The sequence below is a fragment of the Siphateles boraxobius genome, unplaced genomic scaffold, assembly GCF_051911475.1.
Source record: "Siphateles boraxobius isolate OS27281-9 unplaced genomic scaffold, OSU_SipBor_1 7, whole genome shotgun sequence".
NCBI classification, from domain to species: Eukaryota; Metazoa; Chordata; class Actinopteri; order Cypriniformes; family Leuciscidae; genus Siphateles; species Siphateles boraxobius.
Window position 1 is genome coordinate 30,557,865 of NW_027509197.1, and position 18,374 is coordinate 30,576,238.

The 18,374-nt window shown below is 36.1% G+C and overlaps 1 protein-coding gene across 3 annotated transcripts in view; it reads right to left on the reverse strand.

The window, feature by feature from the left end:
* erbb4b (erb-b2 receptor tyrosine kinase 4b) overlaps positions 1-18,374 on the reverse strand; it is a 367,114-nt gene that overhangs the window by 43,959 nt on the left and 304,781 nt on the right. For 2 of the 3 annotated variants that reach the window (XM_077216017.1, XM_077216015.1), the window contains 6 exons: positions 16,891-17,045; positions 15,764-15,808; positions 10,639-10,771; positions 8,051-8,173; positions 6,676-6,774; positions 3,857-4,042 (listed from right to left, as the gene is read on the reverse strand). In XM_077216017.1, coding sequence (XP_077072132.1) covers positions 3,857-4,042; positions 6,676-6,774; positions 8,051-8,173; positions 10,639-10,771; positions 15,764-15,808; positions 16,891-17,045 — 741 coding nt within the window. The remainder of the gene's footprint in view (positions 1-3,856; positions 4,043-6,675; positions 6,775-8,050; positions 8,174-10,638; positions 10,772-15,763; positions 15,809-16,890; positions 17,046-18,374) is intronic. The other variant, XM_077216016.1, reaches the window with a different exon arrangement.

Consider the following 18,374-nt stretch of genomic DNA (forward strand, 5'->3'; position numbering starts at 1 on the left):
ATTGTTTTTGCCTCTCTCTCTCTCTCTCTCTCTCTCACACACACACACACACACACACACACACACACACACACACACACACACACACACACACACACACACACACACACACACACACACACACACACACACACACACAGACAGACAGACAGAAAGACACACACACACACACACACACACACACGCACGCACGCACGCACGCACGCACGAACGATCACACCTTTTCTGTTCCACACATACATCCAATTCATTAACAGAGCACACTTGAAATGTGAAGGAAATAAGGAAGTGCAAATGCTGGTTTAGTGCACCTCTGGTCAATCTTATCTCATTGCATTATTCATTTATTAATCTACTTATTAAAATTCCTTTCATGCCTGATTATTTCATTAATAATCTATTGCATGAAGTGTATCGCCCCCCACCCCCCACACAAAAATAGGCTTTTAGTCTTCTAGGACACTTTGCCATGTTCTGTCTCTTTGAATGGTACTTTGTTAAAAAACGCTTTCCGTTCAATTTTTCTTCATGTTCTCTTTCACTTTTTTTCTTTTTTTCTTTTTGAGGTACATTACAGTACCCTCTCCAGAAGAACAATTGCTTTGTCCAATTCCAGTAGTCATAACTCTGCAGGGCTCAACAATAAGGATTGCCAGCTGACCCGAGGTCAGTGTGAGAGAGATTCAGTCTAGCTGATTTTGTACATCCATTTTTTAATGCCTTACACATTTTTAAATGCTTTGTCTTGAAACCATCAATAACACTGTTGTTGTTGTGTTTTTGCAAAGAAAAAAAACATCCACCAAAATACTTAAAAATCTTTTATTTAATTTCCGTAAAGGAAAAGGTATATTTTAACTAACAATTTTTTTTGTAAAGATATATATATATATATATATATATATATATATATATATATATATATATATATATATATATATATATAAAATGCATTGCTAAAAATAAAAAATTTACCATTCTTTTGTGGTGGGGCAAGTGAAAATGTTTGCAGGGCAAGTACAAATGTGAACTACTTGCCTGACACTGAAGTTTGTACAATCTGTTCAATGACTGTCAGAATGGCTTGCATTATACGTATAAAGAAGATGACACTTGTCTTGTGCGCTGCAAGAAGAAATACTTGAAGAATTGTCACAAGGACAATGGGCAATTCATCACTGTCTCCAAAAACAACTGAGTCCGTGCTTGTTACATATATATAACTACACAACTATCTCTCAAACCTGATTGTCCTTTCTCTGTTTATTTGACGTTTTTTCTTTTCCTCTTGCCTCATTAGAAGAAGCTCCTCATATCCAGGTGGCCTCACACACACACACACACACACACACACACACACACACACACACACACACACACACACACACACACACACACACACACACACACACACACACACACACACACACACACACACACACACGGTGTAAATGTCAGAGAAGCTGCACGAAGAGGGCATTGCAAAAACAACACACTCTATGTCTGTAATAAGGTACTTGTAAATAATGCATATACCACGGTTTTGCTTCATCAATAATGCATGGACCACAACAAAACATAAGTAAAAAAATATTTTTTTCTTCTCAAAATGAGTTGGTATATAGTAACTGGCCAACTTTGTGCAATGGATTCAAATAAAAGGTATGTAAAACAAACAGTTTCAGAGACAACAAAGCCAAACAAAGTTTCACTGATACAGATGAACCAATCACCACAGTTGTTTGCAATAGGGCTTAGTATACTGTATATGTCCAAGGAATTGGCTAACTGAAATGTATCTCTATATCTTTGTATAATGCATCGGTGAAAGGTTGGTTTATGGTATTATTTTGAAGCCAGTAATTTAACACAAATGAGTATTTGAGGTGACATTTCTAAAGCCTTGGCTCGTTTTATATTGAAAAGAACAGGTCAGACAGTCTGATTTTACTCCCACATTGCAGGCCGCTCTTAGAAAGACTATCATAAGGTGAGCCTAATACATAAATAATAACCTCTGGTTGTATCACTTCAGGTTAACATTTCTCAAAAGTATTGTGCCTAAAATCTTTTTTCTGCATGGCTGATTTGGAAAGCTTCTGAAGTGGTCATGTGAGTACAGCAACCAAACACCAGAATACCAACTAGCCCTCTTAAACTATGATTTAAATGCATGAGATTCATTTAAACAATTGAATCTGGCTTTTGTCTGTTCATCTGTTCAATACAAAGCTAAACTCACACCAGCAGTTGCTAACATGGACATTAATTTCTATTGGTTATAATGTTTATTTGTATGCATTAGAGAATGAATGTATTGTAAAAAATATATATATTTATTATTAATTGTTTTTCAGTAACCATTTCTGCATGTTACATAGTTACACACGTAGGTGGTGACAAAGGGATAACTGTTTGAGTGAGTCATGAATCATTCACAAACGTTTCTTAAAAAAAAACTAAAAAAAGATTAATTCAGGAACCAAACAAGTTTAAGAGTGAGTCATTGAATCATTCATTCAACTGAAATGCTTGCTGAATTTAAAACCGCATTTTTCGCATACTACTAGTATGAGGGGGACATGGTGGTTGAAAAATTAAACATGAGATGGGAGGAAAAATAAAAAGCCAATGCTTTTGGTTTCTCTCACAAAACGTTTTGTGTGGTTTGCGAGTGACTGCAACATTTCTTGGGGAAACACAAAACATTTGCGAGAGAACACAAAAGCATTGTTAAATAATTTTTCCTCCCATCTCATAATTTTTTTCTTCACCATGTCCCATAAGGTTAAAAATGTAACTTGCAATGATAGATAGATAGATAGATAGATAGATAGATAGATAGATAGATAGATAGATAGATAGATAGATAGATAGATAGATAGATAGACAGACAGACAGACAGACAGACAGACAGACAGACAGACAGACAGACAGATAGATAGATAGATAGATAGATAGATAGATAGATAGATAGATAGATAGACAGACAGACAGACAGACAGACAGGTAGATAGATAGATAGATAGATAGATAGATAGATAGATAGATAGATAGAAAGATAGACAGACAGACAGATAGACAGACAGACAGACAGACAGGTAGATAGATAGATAGATAGATAGATAGATAGATAGATAGATAGATAGATAGATAGATAGATAGATAGATAGATAGATAGATAGATAGATAGATAGATAGATAGATAGATAGAAAGATAGATAGCTGATAACTGATATACAGTTCTGGATCTCAGAGGTGTCAGAGGTTTAGTTTCGAGTGACAAAAAGCAAAACTCACAGATACAACTGTGAGCTCAGATCAGACAGAGCGTGCTGTACGCTGCTTATCTATCCCAGCAGCCTTTGAGGTGCTGCTGCTCTGAGATCATTCACATGCACTCCCAGTCTGGGAGACAACGAGAGGAGGAAATATGACCACCATTTGTGTGGGAGGAAGTTAAACAGAGTGGTACAGACAGCAGACAGGGTTGGGGGTCCAATATCAAAGAAATATGGCAAAATGATGCTCGCTGCATGACTGGGAGCAAGAGAAATTGAGCGAAGATCTGAACAGTGTTTTAATATAACATGATGTTAATTCAGACAATTAAATCTTAAATTAAAGATTTTTTTTTTTAATTAAAAATTAAATCACTTTTTACTTTAAACATACAGTAAGTTATTTCTTTCCACTTTAAGCATTTAATATGTATAAATTATTAGTTCTTCTGAATAAAAACATGAGCCATATCAATGGCCACAGAAATATAAGATAAATAAGAGTGGTCTCAACTAATGTTGCATTTAACTAGATTTCTAAATCTCTGGTTCAATAAGGATTTGGGGTGTCTTACCTTGGCGATCTGAACACACCAGTTAAGCAGTAACTGGGAGCCGATGTTGTCTTTGTGCTCGTGCACGTAGTCCAGCAGACAGCCGTGGGGCATGAGCTGAGTGACCAGCTGAATGGTTGGGCTCAGACACACACCCAATAACCGCACCAAGTGAGGATGCTCCATGCTGGCCATGATCAGAGCCTCCTGGAGGGGAAAAAAAACAGCGACTCAGAGCACTGGAATCCATCAATCACAATGAGTGGATTAAATGTAAGATTTTACAGCATGTAAGGTAAATGTCTTAAACTGTTCTTTTATTAAGTAAACACAGCTAGTTCTTTTAGCTTTAAGTATATATATATATATATAGTTTAAAATTACTGTTTTCTATTTGAATATATTTTAAAATGTAATTTATTCCTGTGTCGGAAAATCATTACTCTGGTCTTCAGTGTCACATGATCCTTCAGAAATCATTCTAATATGCTGATTTGCTCCTCAAGAAACATTTATTCTTATTATCAATTTTGAAAACAGTTGTGTACACATTTTTTTCCCCGGATTCTTTGATGAATAGAAAGTTCTAAAGAACAGCATTTATATGAAATAGAAATTTTTCATTATAAATGTCTTTACTGTCACTTGATCAATTTAATGCATCCTTGCTATATAAAAGTATGAATTTCTTTCCCAAAAAAATCTTACTGACCCAAAACTTTTAAACGGTATCGTATGTTACAAAAGCTTTCTATTCAAGATAAATGTGGTTCTTCTGAACTTTCTATTCATCAAAGATTCCTGAATTTTTTTTTTACACACCAGTTTTCATTCAATTTCAATTCAATTATAATAATATTTGACAATATTACAGTTTTTAACTGTATTTTTGGTTAACTAAATGCAGCCTGGGTAAGCATAAGAAACTTCTTTCAAAAACATAAAAAATTCTTACCAATCCCCAACTTTTGAATGGCAGTATAAATATTACTGTTCAAAAGTTTGGGGGAATATTTTTAAAAAATCTTTTAAAAATGACATTTTTGAAAGAAGTCTCTAATATTCACCTCGGCTACATTTAAAACAGCAGTAAAAGCAGTAATATTGTGAAATATAAATACAGTTTTAAATAACTCTATTTTACTGCCTTTAAAATGTAATTCATTTATGTGATTACAAAGCAGAAATCATTATAATATGCTGATGCTCAAGACAAAACTCTTATTATCAATGTTGAAAACAGCTGTGCTACCTTATTATCTGTTGTGGAAGCAGCATTTATTTAAATGGAAATCTTTTGTAACATTATAAATGTATTTACTGTCACTTTTGATCAAATTAATGTGTCCTTGCTAAATCTTACTGACCCCACACACTTTTAAACGTTTGTTGCACAGCTCATACCAACAATAAATTATCTGTTAAAAGATGGCATGTTCTGAAGCAAGATAAACAGTGCATGCCTTATTGGTCTACAAATATGTGAGACTGAAAGACAGTGTCTTATATTTGACAAATAAGAGCATGTTTCAATTACAAAAAAACAGAAGTGCATACGTGTTACAAACAGCTTTAGCAAATAAAATGTATTAAAGATTTGTTCTGAAGCACTTCACATGCATGTTGAAACACACACCCATGACGTCCCACTGAGATTCATAAGTGAAACAGCCCCATAGTTATAGTCTGCTGCAATTAGTGTAGTCTGCAAAATTAATGTTGGATTTACTCGCTTTGTTTCACGATACTTGCGTAAGCTTGAGGATTTACAAGGTAGACTTATTACCCATACATCACTAACACTGCACACTTACTTGCATGCTGAAGATGAGCATCTACAAAATTTAACAAAATCTTTATGCTTGTCTATTTCAGTTACTGTGCTTCAGTGCAGTGTGATTAAGTAAATCTAGTCAAAATAAGAAATGCGTGAAGAATCTTACTAAAAAAGAGCACATTTATGATCCTAATTCCAGTTTATATCCAACATATTTAACCTGTGGTCCAAACAAAAGATGGCACAGAGTATAAAAGCATCAGGGACTAAGAAAATGCAGAACATAAAAAATACATATATATATATATATCAGAAATAATACCCAAACCTCAGGCCATTAGGTTATATTACTGCAATAAAAGATACCTTAGCCATTAAAATGATTTCAGGCCTTGGAGGGATCCACTTATGTTTGTTTGAACATTTTGAAAAAATAAAATAGTGTGTAACACACACATCCAACATCCACAAACACACACACAAACCTATTATCTGAGCACTACATAAAATGACACACTTGACAGTTATATAATGAGCATTCACACTCCTGCTATTCTCCAGCTGCTGAGATGATTGCGTGCCCGTCCAATCAACAGTGGAGGCCAGCGTATACACGTCTGATCCGCCTTCACGTGCTTCTGTTGTTGAAGCGCAGTATGAGTGGATCTGTTCATCTACAAACCCCTATGAATATTCTGAAAGTGAAATGCCCATTAACACTGATGTATTGTGGGAAATACCTTACGTGGGGGAGTCATGGAGAGGACGCTTTAATACATGCACATATCCTCAAATATTTTACTGAAGACAAACACATGCATTGCTAACAATGCATGAAAAAGGACTGGCTTCTACATGCAAATAAGCAGAATTAACCTGTTTTAGATTGCACTCAATGTGTGTGTAAGGGCCTTTGGTAAGCGTTTCATAGTCCTTGCATCATCTAAGAGGATGTTTCAAGGTTTACATACATTTTTCTTTTTGAACTACTAAAGAGCTGAATATTCGCTTAGTGGAATTACACAACCTACAGCTGCAAGCCTTGCAACAGAGTGACACTCACATCCATGAACTCTACATTGGCTTTGGGGCCGGTCGCCTCATTCAAGATCTTTATGGCCACTGGAATCTTCACAGTCTCACCCTCAGGAACCCAGATACCCTGAAATCACAAAAAATATATTTCTTAGAGGGAATTGGGTGGAAATGCACTGTTTTTTTACTGTAGAAAATGTGAATGTTCATGCAAAACTAGCATGCATTGATGCTAGATTGTTGATAAAGTCTTCTGAGCTGCTCTTAACACACTGCTGTTCTTGGTGGTTGTTAGGGTGTTTTGGTTGGTTGTTAGGTGGTTAAAAAGATACCTCCTTCAAAGTAAGTATGATATTTTCACGAGTTTTGATCACTTTTGATTTGAAGTGCACTACAGATCAAATGTTTGGGGGTGGTAAAATATTTTAATGCTTTTGAAAGAGGTCTCTTATGCTCACCAAGGCTTATTTATTTGACCAATATAGTTAAAACAGTAATATTGTGAAATATCATACATTTTTTAAATTTTCAGCAGCCATTACTCTTATCTTCAGAAAACATTTGTGCTGCTTAATATTTTGTGGAAATTCTATTATAAATAGAAAGTTCAAAAGAACAGCATATACTTGAATTGTGTCTATCAATGTAAATGTTGATATATCTTTGCTGAATACTATTATTTTAAAAACATACTGACCCTAAACTTTTGAACACTAGTGTATCTTTCATGTTCATAGCATTGTATGGGGAAAGTTATGCACAAAAAATAAATAAAATAAAAACAAAACAATATTTAGTGTTAAAGGGATAGTTCACCCCAACATTTTAATTTTGTCATTAATTACTCACCTTCATTTCATTCCAAACCCGTAAGACTTTTGTTCATATTCAGAACAAAAATGAAGATATTTTTGATGTAATCTGAGAGCTTTCTGTCCCTCCATTGACAGCTATGCAACTACCACTTTGACACTTAAAAAAGTTATAAAAGCCTAATAAAATAATAGAATAAAGGCCTAAATTCAATCTGTTCATCATATAAAGCCATCGTGTCTCTTTGGACTAAACTGCTCAATTCATATGGATTAGTTTAATGAACTTTTTGATGTGCAAAAGTGTCAGTTGCGTAGCTGTCAATGGAGGGAGAGAAAGTTCTCAGATTTCATTAAAGAGATCTTCATTTGTGTTATGAAGATGAACGAAGGTCTCACGGGTTCAGAACGAGATGAGGGTGAGTAATTAATTACAGAATTTTCATTTTTGGGTGAACTATCCCTTGAAGAGTTTTGATAATCCCCCAGCAAATGTATTTACAATAGTTACAATAATGCTTTCCTTATCAAAATATACAAACTGCACAGATCTTTCTTCAGTTCCCTCTGTCTCCTCTTTGATGTAATTACCTTGTAGACTGTGCCAAAGGCCCCGGCTCCCAGAATCTTCACCCGTTTCAGCTCAGTCTCTTTCAGAATGCGCAGTTGGGCCTGGTTTGGGGCCGCACCGCTGGGCGTCAGAGGCTCCACCAACTGAGACAAACAAAGCAACGGACGGAAGATGCTGTGAGTGATGCTAAAATCAATCTGGACAATCAATGAACATTTGGACATAACTCAAATAAATTGAATTGCCCAGACAATAGTGTATAAATTCCTGTAATTTATTTAGTCTTTATGTGGCGCATATAAGAGTTTGGGAGTTCAATCAATGCATAAAAAACCCTGGTGATAAAGGAACTATTGAAATGTGATGAGAGAGAGGAGGACAGAGATAAGAGGAAAAAGCAAAGAGAGAAGATACAGGAAAGAAAGACAGAAATAGAGAAGGTTAACCTGATAAAAATATGAAGGGAGACAGTGTGTAGGAGAGATTGGGAAGTGTAAGAGCAAATGAGAGATAGAGAGAGAGAGCGTAAATCAGCCGTTCTATCGACCCTTTGCGGCGTCCCCCGGCTCATCACAGCGCCTGATTAAAAAACAATAGCACTTCTTCATTTAAATGGAATTGTAAATCAGGAGCCAGAATACAGAAGGCAGAGGAGAGCCAGGGGAGACGACGAGCTGTGATCCAGAGAGCTGTCCGCTGCAGGCGGTGCTGAAACACAGATCAGCTTTCCGTGGTGCTGAAAAACATAAGTGGCATTGTGCTGCTCCAACTTAATATGAATTTATAGTGATAGGAACACCCTATTCTGGTGAAAATTGAGATATGGGAACGTTCAAGACCATTTGTGTTATTGGCATACATGATGTCCATTTTCAAAAATATGTGCTTTCTTGTGTGGCATGCGTGGGCCAACTCCAGATTATTCTAGTATATGAGGAGAGTATAATACTCTCTGTTCAAAGCCTGAGGCCATAAGGATATATGTGTGCAAGAAGACGAGAGGTCGGAACCTTTGGGCACAGAAATGCGGGATCCTTGCGCAACCTGCACTATTATGAACCCTCCACCCACACTGTGATATGAAAAATAAACAACAATATTAAGAGGATGGAGAGAAGGAGATTGAGTACATGAAAAGGAAGGATAGAAAAAGTAAGCATTAAGAGGAAAAATAAGCCATAAGTGAGGCCAACATCCCATCAGCAAGGACACGACTTCTCATTAATGTAAATTTAATTAACACATACAATCTCTTTAAAAAGAGGTGCAAAGAGAGGCTATTATCCTCATCATTGGAATAATTCAGTTTGATTGTCAGTTTGACTGTTAATGAGGTTTACATAGTAATCAAAACAGATTGAGTTAGGTACATTTAACTGTCTTTAGAACTTTTATAAGTTGAACTATGTTTTGGTTATAGAGATCTTAATTAACTTAATCATGAAAAAGGTACAAAATAGAAGAGAATGAAGTAATTAATATCAATAAATTATCAGTAAAAGGGAGTGATTAACCTTCATAAATAGTGGATGAACAAACTCAGGAGGCCAAACTAAATAATATGTATGCTCTTTTCTTATTTCTATTAATTTTACATTGAGGTTTGCTATTCTTGCAACTCTGTTACCAAATCAGAATTTTTTTGCTCATATGTGACTCAGATCTGTTTTTGTCATGACAGTGTGAGCGGCACAAAACAAATGGAATCATATCTTTTCGATTCTGATTTGTGCCACTTCCATATGTGGTCCTAAATCTGATACAGGTCAGATGTTTTGCAATGTGACCTCAGTTTGAACAGTCATATCGGAATTCATGTGACCTTTACGTCACTTAAGAGCAACATTCATTAAAGTTCTGCGCTCATGGGAGTCACTTCAAAGATTTTACTTACCCAAAGTTATCAAGATAGTTGCGAATGGCAGTCAGTGGAAAGACAGTGATGTATCAGAACTTAAAATTATTACAGTGACAGCTCTATAAACAAGCAAAAAATGAGGGTCATATCATAAATGTTTAAAAACTCTGCTCTCTTTTCTTCGCACCCTGCTCTTTGTTTTTTTATATTGCCTGTGCATAAATTCGCTGGATTCCGCGGCAGATCACACTATAAATAAACACGTAATAACTTACTCTAATGTTTATTTTCGTATGACAGCCTGCTATGTGTCGTGTTCTACCGTTTTTTTTGTACACCCAGGGCAGTTCAGGACCATGATCTGTTCATACTGGAATCTGATATTGGTCACATTTAAAAAAACAATGTGAACAGCTATACAATTTTTGTTGGATCTGAGCAATAAATCAGAATTGAGCACTAAAGCTCGCAGTGTGAACGTAGCCTAAAATACTGTTTAATACCTTGGTTTGTGTCATTTTATTATTTTGTAATTAATTACATAATTAAAAAAAACAATATTATGCTTTTGACAATTAAATCTATACAGCTGAATATCAATCAGCAGATTATGATTGTTACTGTTAAGGTCCTTATGGTTTTCAGGCTTCATGGATTTGGCTGAGAGAACAGTCTTTAGGAAGTTTTCTGTCTGATTTCTGAATGCATGCTTAAGTAGAAAAAAAGAAAAAAAGATGGACTGTGTCTAACCTCAGTTTCCAAGAAGCGTCTCAAGGCTCTCTTTTTCTTGATGCTCTTCCTTCTGACTGATATGGCAACACTTAGGCCCACGATGATCACCACAAACAATCCCCCAATAACGCCAGCCGCAATGAGGGGAGTCCTGAGGGAAACATGCGAGAGAAAATAAACATTAGCCATAAGCAATAACAATAAACTACTAGGTAATTGGTCCCATATCACATAAACCAGAGCTTGTCAACTAGTTCTGCTTCATGACTAAGATATTTCAACATTGGATATCATTAAAACGAAACATTGAAATGTAAGAATAAATAAAAACATCCATTTATTTATTAAATACAAATTTTTTGGAAAAACTCAACAGACTTATATTTATAGTTGAGAATGGCTGACACATACTACAGAAGAATAAAAGAGCAGTACAGATCAGTAGAGAAACCCATCAGAGGAGCAGGCTGAGAATTGCCAACATCCCATAAATGAGAAGGAACATGAACAAAGCCTCACTATCAGAAAGAAATGAGATATTTGGTTGGATGTGTCTGCAAAAAACCCTTGTCATCTTGCATCAGTCTTCTCTGGGCTGTACTTTGAGGTTTCAGTTGAATCTCTGTCTGAAAATGTTCCCTTAGCATTAATGAAAGGCCTAATTCAGTTAGCATGGAAGACGGCAGCACTAAATCAGGACTGACTGCTTACAATACACAGCACATGCTGTCCTATTACAGGTCTTTCATAAAGATCCAACTCTTCAGAAAGCCAATCTTACAAGCAATTGTCTCTGCACTTTTTTTCCACAAGTATTTCTAACAGCACATGGATATAAAGTAGATTCGCCATTTGGGGGGTATTCACGGACCCAATTATAAAGTCTTCTTTTGAGTTTTTTTGGGAAAAAGATTTAACCATATAAGCTGCACACACACAGGATGTGCTCTTGTTCCAACTTTGCTGTTTTATAATTGTTGGATGGATATCTTTGGAATTTTACATCTCAAAGTCGCCATTTGTTTTTGTATCTTGTAGAATTAGCATTGCATTAAGAAACCATATTAAGTTCAAAGTAGATACAATTTATGCAATGAACATCAATGTGTTGAAGGACTAATAAAAAATAAAAAAAAGAATTGACCCAATTTTCTTATTTTTTAATTGTTTACAGTGTCTTGTGCTGGTGATTTCTCAGGACACTTATTTCAGTGATTTCTGACAGATTGTAGAAACATTTTTGGTTATTTGATAAAACAAATTGCTTAAGGCAAATTTAAAATCTTAAAGGGATAGTTCACCCAAGAATTAAAATTCTGTCATTAATTACTCACCCTGATGTTGTTCCAAACCCACAAGTCCTTCGTTCATCTTCGGAAAAAAAATAAAATAAAGATCTACGGAACTGACACTTTTGCGCTTCAAAAAGTTCATAAAGACATCGTAAAACTAGTCGTAAAACATCGTAAAACCAACGAGGTTCATTCTCATGCATTACGCAGCACGTTTGAGCTTCCACAAGAACCGATGAGGTTCATTCCCATGTGTTACGCAGCACGTTGAACTTCCGCAAGAACCAATAAGGTTCGTTCTCGCGCATCAAGCAGATTTGGTCGAGCTTCTGTTTATGTTTGCTGATCAATGTACAAATAAAGTAAATCTGTTCATCATATAAAGCGTCTCTACAGAAAATGCGGACTAAACCAATCCATTCATATGGATTAGATCTCTTAATGAACTTTTTGAAGAGTCAAGTGTCAGTTGCATAGCTGTCAATGGAGGGACAGAAAGCTCTCAGATTACATCAAAAATATATTTATTTGTGTTTCGAAGATGAATGAAGGTTTTATGGGTTTGGAACAACATGAGGGTGAGTGATTAATGAAATAATTTTCATTCTTGGGTGAACTCCATTTAAGATATTAAATTAGCTGTAAGCAATTTGTTTTATTGAATAACCAAAAATCTTTGTAATTAATGACATTATTTTGATTTTTGGGTGAACTAACCCACGGTGGACTGGCAAATATCAAGTGTTTAAAATGGATATTGAGATCCTTGTGTTTTTTCTATTCCGTTAAACTCGTCCAGTTGCTCCCTACATGTACACCTCTGTACGGAAGGTGTTTGTGTTTGGTCTTCCCTCCTGTATAAATTTAGAACTGTAAGTCTGTGGAATGGAAATGAATTCCCACTCAGTGAGGTGGGGACAGTGAAGCATTGCCCAGGCATGATGAGCGATAGACTGCTAGATTATCTATGGGCGAGAGATGAGAATCTCTCCTGTTAATTTGATATTGATCTGCAGTCAGAATACAAAGCTTATGAAACATGGAGACCATAGTCGAGTGCATACCATCACCCACCGAAGCCTGTTTGAGTGTATAGATCCCACATGCGTGAGCGAGCTTCTTTCGCACTGACAATGAGAAGGCAATTATGTTGATGCTGCATTGCTGTCAGCACGCACTGTGCCACTGCCGTATATTGCAGGGGAAGGAGGACAGGATGTCTGACATCTTGTTTTATGTAACCTGCCATGTCTTTTCCAATAGTGCAAGAGAGACTCTGGAGAGAAACACTTAGAATACACATTACAGAGAGGTTCAACAAGGATTTTTGGAGGGTGATTCTGATGCCCTAGGCAAGATAAGACATGACCCACCCATCCAGTATTACTTATAGTGAAACTATTCTGCAATAGTATTATATACACAAGGAAAAAAATACATATATTACTACATAAATAATCTACTATAAACTTAATAATTTTGATTAATAATATGTATACTTCCATTCAAAAGTTTGAGGTGAGTAAGATTGTTTTTTTTAATACACATATATTATATAAAGATAAATATACAAATGGCATTAAATAGTCCCTCATGCTTTTCGTTGTGAAAAACATCCTCTTTACCCGACTCTGCAGGCTGGTGTGAGTGCTGACTATCACCTGCCTCTCATCTTGTTCACACTAGAGATGTTCAACTCTCACCTGAGCGTGTTTGGTCTCCAAGGATAGCAATGTGTTTTATCAGGATTACTCCCTCCAGCCTTTACTCTGATAGTCTGTCCAAACAACAAGTATTCACTCCTGCACTATAATACACTATTAGGACAGAACTATATATATATATATATATATATATATATATATATATATATATATATATATATATATATATATATATATATATATATATGTGTGTGTGTGAGAGAGAAAGCGAATAGTCTTGATATAAATCCTGGTCCACATTACAGCTCATTCTGGCTGTAAAAAAAAAACATCTCTGGAAGTCTCAGGAAGTGTTCAGTGAAGACAATACTTAAGTCTTGTTGAGTCTCTGAACAAGACTTAACATCTCAGTTGATATAAATCTGTGTTCCCTGACTCTAAAAAAAATATCCATAAAGAGCCGGTGCGATTGCATCTTGTGAGAAGCTTTTGCCCTAGTTGTTTTCAATACACATCAAGCAGTCCGTGGTTGTGATGTGTGAGGTCGAGACAAACGATTTCTAGCTTTGGCTTCCCTCCCCAGCCAGGACTGTGTATAGCACTATGGTGGACATGAAATAGCAAACACATTTGCTCTGAGCAGTTAATGGTATTTTGTTCCAGCTTTCCCATGAGAACAAAGGAAAGTGATATCAATTTATCAAATATGCCATGAAGCAAATGTGCACGCGCACACACACACACACACACACACACACACACACACACACACACACACACACACACACACACACACACACACACACACACACACACACACACACACACACACACACACACACACACACACACACACACACACACACACACACGCCTCACAGCAGAACATTAATCACAGAACTGTGGCCTGGTCATTATATAACTTCTTTTTTTTTCCCACCGTGCATTTTTGTGTTAAAGCAGAGCTCTGTCTTGAAAGGAGTCTTGAAAGCAGTGTGTTTGTGTGTGTGTGTGTGTGTGTGTGTGTGTGTGTGTGTGTGTGTATGTGTGTGTGTGTGTGTGTGTGTGTGTGTGTGTGTGTGTGTGTGTGTGTGTGTGTGTGTGTGTGTGTTTGTTAATGATGTCATCAACACAGGATTAAGGCTGATCAGATGCAGCTGGGTTTGACAAACCTAGAACCTTGCACTGTACACAGCCAGTAAAGGATGAATTTTAATGTACAGTGAGAAACCACTAGTGAAAATACCTCTATTTTGCAAGTTTTGTTCATTCAATATAACATTTCATTAAAAATTATACTACAGCATAACTATTTGAGTGAAAACTTCGTGTGATCAAAGTCACAAATTTGCTTATTTAAACATTAACCAAGAAATTCAAATAAAAAATACTTAATACATATTACAATTACAAATAATATTTCTTCATTTGACATCAGTGCTTAAAAAAAATTAAACTTAATTATTTATATTATATTATTTATTATTTTTTAATTAAAAAAAAGTCAGAGATTTCAATGCAGACATTTGGACCCCACTGCTAGTACACAGAGGTTTTGTGACTGAATCACCAATATGACATTGTGTGTGTGTGTGTGTGTGTGTGTGTGTGTGTGTGTGTGTGTGTGTGTGTGTGTGTGTGTGTGTGTGTGTGTGTGTGTGTGTGTGTGTGTGTGTGTGTGTGTGTGTGTGAACTGTCTGTAGAACTGTGTGGTATAAAGGATCTCCAGTCACAGTAATTTTCTATTGATGGCAGTCAGTGTAACTAGAATCAACTGTTAGATATTGGGCATAAAATCTAAATAGATACCATGAATAAATGATGGCTTAAGGAGGACAAGAACCTGGTGCCAGAATTCTGACCTTGCAAACCTACTGACAGTGGAAGTCACAGGTTTTTGGCGAAAGAGTGTATAACACACAGTAGTGTTACTACAGGACATCATTATTGTTACAGATATTTATACTTATAGTACAATGATACAATTATATATATATATATATATATATATATATATATATATATCAATTAAGAAATCTGAAAAAAAAAAGAATAAATCTGAGCAATGGGAGACCCTAGTTCAAGTCCTGGCTCAAGGTACTGCCGCCCTCTCTTCTATCCCATTGTTTTCTGTCCATTAAAGGTGAAAAAGACCAATATATATAAATATATATAAAATTAGTGTACCTGTCCATCATGCCAATGCAGTCTTGCAGACGAGGCCCTGTGCATCTGAAACAATAAATAAAGAATACAAATTAACAAATGAGTAAACACACACAATAATTTTATAAGTATTTATATTTTAAAACTATTCAAATTTATACATTTATTAGTATTAATATTTCACTATTTAAATGTTTATCCTGCACGCACCAATAAAACAATTAATTGCAATATAAATGTTGCATTTATTAATTTTACTAAAATATTTTAATAAATAACAAAATGCATGCAAGGTATTAATTGAAAAAGACAGTTTGAAACGAGTCATACTTGCGTACGTACTTAATTTATGCTACTGAAGTTCAAATCAGAAATGCTGTTATCTTTTGTCTAAATGTTCTCATAATTACAAGACTAGGAAAGATTGTGAATGTAATCTAATTACTGTCTCGAGGCAACTTAATGGTCAAACGAAAACACATTAAAACCATCTCAAAACTGCTTCATTTTATATTGTCACTCACAATTCATCAAATCTATTAGTCCTATTTGCTAGACCTATTTTCAAGACACTGCCTCTCCTGTCGTTTTCTTGACGTCTAAATTCCTGCCCTTCCACACTGATGCTCACAGCCCTGTCGTTTTATCAGCTAACCCCTAACGTCACTAATCGTCCCTGGCTAACAGCGATCCCAGATCAGACAGTCAGCGGATGAGGGCTTCCATGTGACACAGAAGGAAGAAAAGTGAATCCATGACTCAGTGTGAAGATTCCTTGAGCAGATAATGGTTTTCTGCAGGAAATTTGAGCCGTCTCTCATGTAACCCCAAGGGCCCGAGGTTATGTTGCAGGTGCCCAGTCGGATAAATTCGGAGAGTGTGATGGTTATCATTTGGGGCTAAAGTTAGATGGCAGAAACGGAGCAAGGGCAAACTCCTTCCTCTAAAATGAATGATGCTTTATGCACAGCCAGCTCCGAGGACACAAGAGCTCTAAAAAGGGTCAGTGCATTGACAAATAGGCTCTCTAAAGTTCCTGAGGCTAGAACTGATGTGGCAAACACGCACAGGAAGTAGTTGGACCGCTACAGATATATTTCACACACACACACTCATGAATTACAAACATTTAACAAACACGTCCATACCCCTGGGTGCAGTTGACATGACAGGGGTGACACTCATTGTTGGCCTCCGCATATTTGAAGATGAAGCTGTTTGCTCCCTGTAGGCCATCAGGGCATTTCTCCACACAGTTGGGTCCGTCTTTAAAGTGAAGACATTTAACACAGTGATCAGGACCCTGCAAGAGAGAGAAAGAAAGTGGAGGAAAGAGACACATAAAATAGCAGCAACTATGGATAATAACCATCCCTCACCACCAACACAATGACCATAACAATCAGCCGGCACAGGATTTATGGCGGTAATATGGAGAGAGGAGGCCGGAGAGGGGGAATTGTTAGCTTGGATATCAATATGAGCACCCTTAGAGTCATCCGAACACCTCATCAACCAGAAAGACAAATAACACTTCGCGGACAATAGGAAGAGATGCTCCTTATTGTTCTATTAAGGGTGGAAAACACACGCTTGCGCCCACGTAACCTTGAGAAACATCTGTACGCGAGCGTATCTGTCTGTGCTCAGTGAGACCGAGGCTGATATGTGCTTCTTTATGAGTGAATCTCTTGTGAGAGATGAATAAATGCCTTGCAGCAATTACAGCTGCTCTTCATTTCACGCTGTAAACCGCCTCTGATGCAATAAAGCAGCAGACGGCACCCAGACGCGGCCGTGGGAGCCAGGCAGCACGCAACACACACAGCTTCAGGACCGTAAACATACAGTTTTCCATCGATATTAAAAGAGACACACTACAGTTCCGTTTTTTTAAAAATGATTAATACTTGTATTCTGCAAGGATGTGACATTAAAGACATTTAAAATGTTAAAAAAGATTTCTACATAAATGCTGTTCTAACTTTCAATTCCACAAAACATCAACTTTGATAATAATAAGAAATGTTTCTTAAGCAACAACTCAGAATATTACAATGATGTCTGAAGGAACAAGACAGGAGTAATGACATGCTTGAAATACCGCTGAGTCATCAAAGGAATAAATTGCATTTCAAAATATATAATATCAAAATAGAAAAAAGTTATATTTAACAAAACATATTTAAAATATTACTGTTTTACTATACTTTTGATCAAATAAATGCATCCTGAGTAACCATAAAAACCTTTGTCATCATTTACACACATCTCATGTTGTTCCAAATCTGCATGACTTTCTCTCATCTGTGCAAAAAAACACATTTGGAAGAATGTTTTTGTCCATATAATAAAAGTCAATGGGGTCCTAAATAACACTGGACTTTCACTGTAAAGATGTTTCACAAAATACTGTCTCTTCGTTTGGGTCCCACAGTAGAAAAAGTCGTACTGGTTTGGAATAACATAAGATTGATGGTGCTAGAAGTTTAATTTTCTCATCTACCTTCTACTATTGCTATTAAGTGGCAAAAGGCTCAAAACTAAATAAACAAATTAACACTCAACCACAACTACATGACTAGCATACTGCTCTATTCAGCATTGCATTATTCATTTAATATATTAGTAA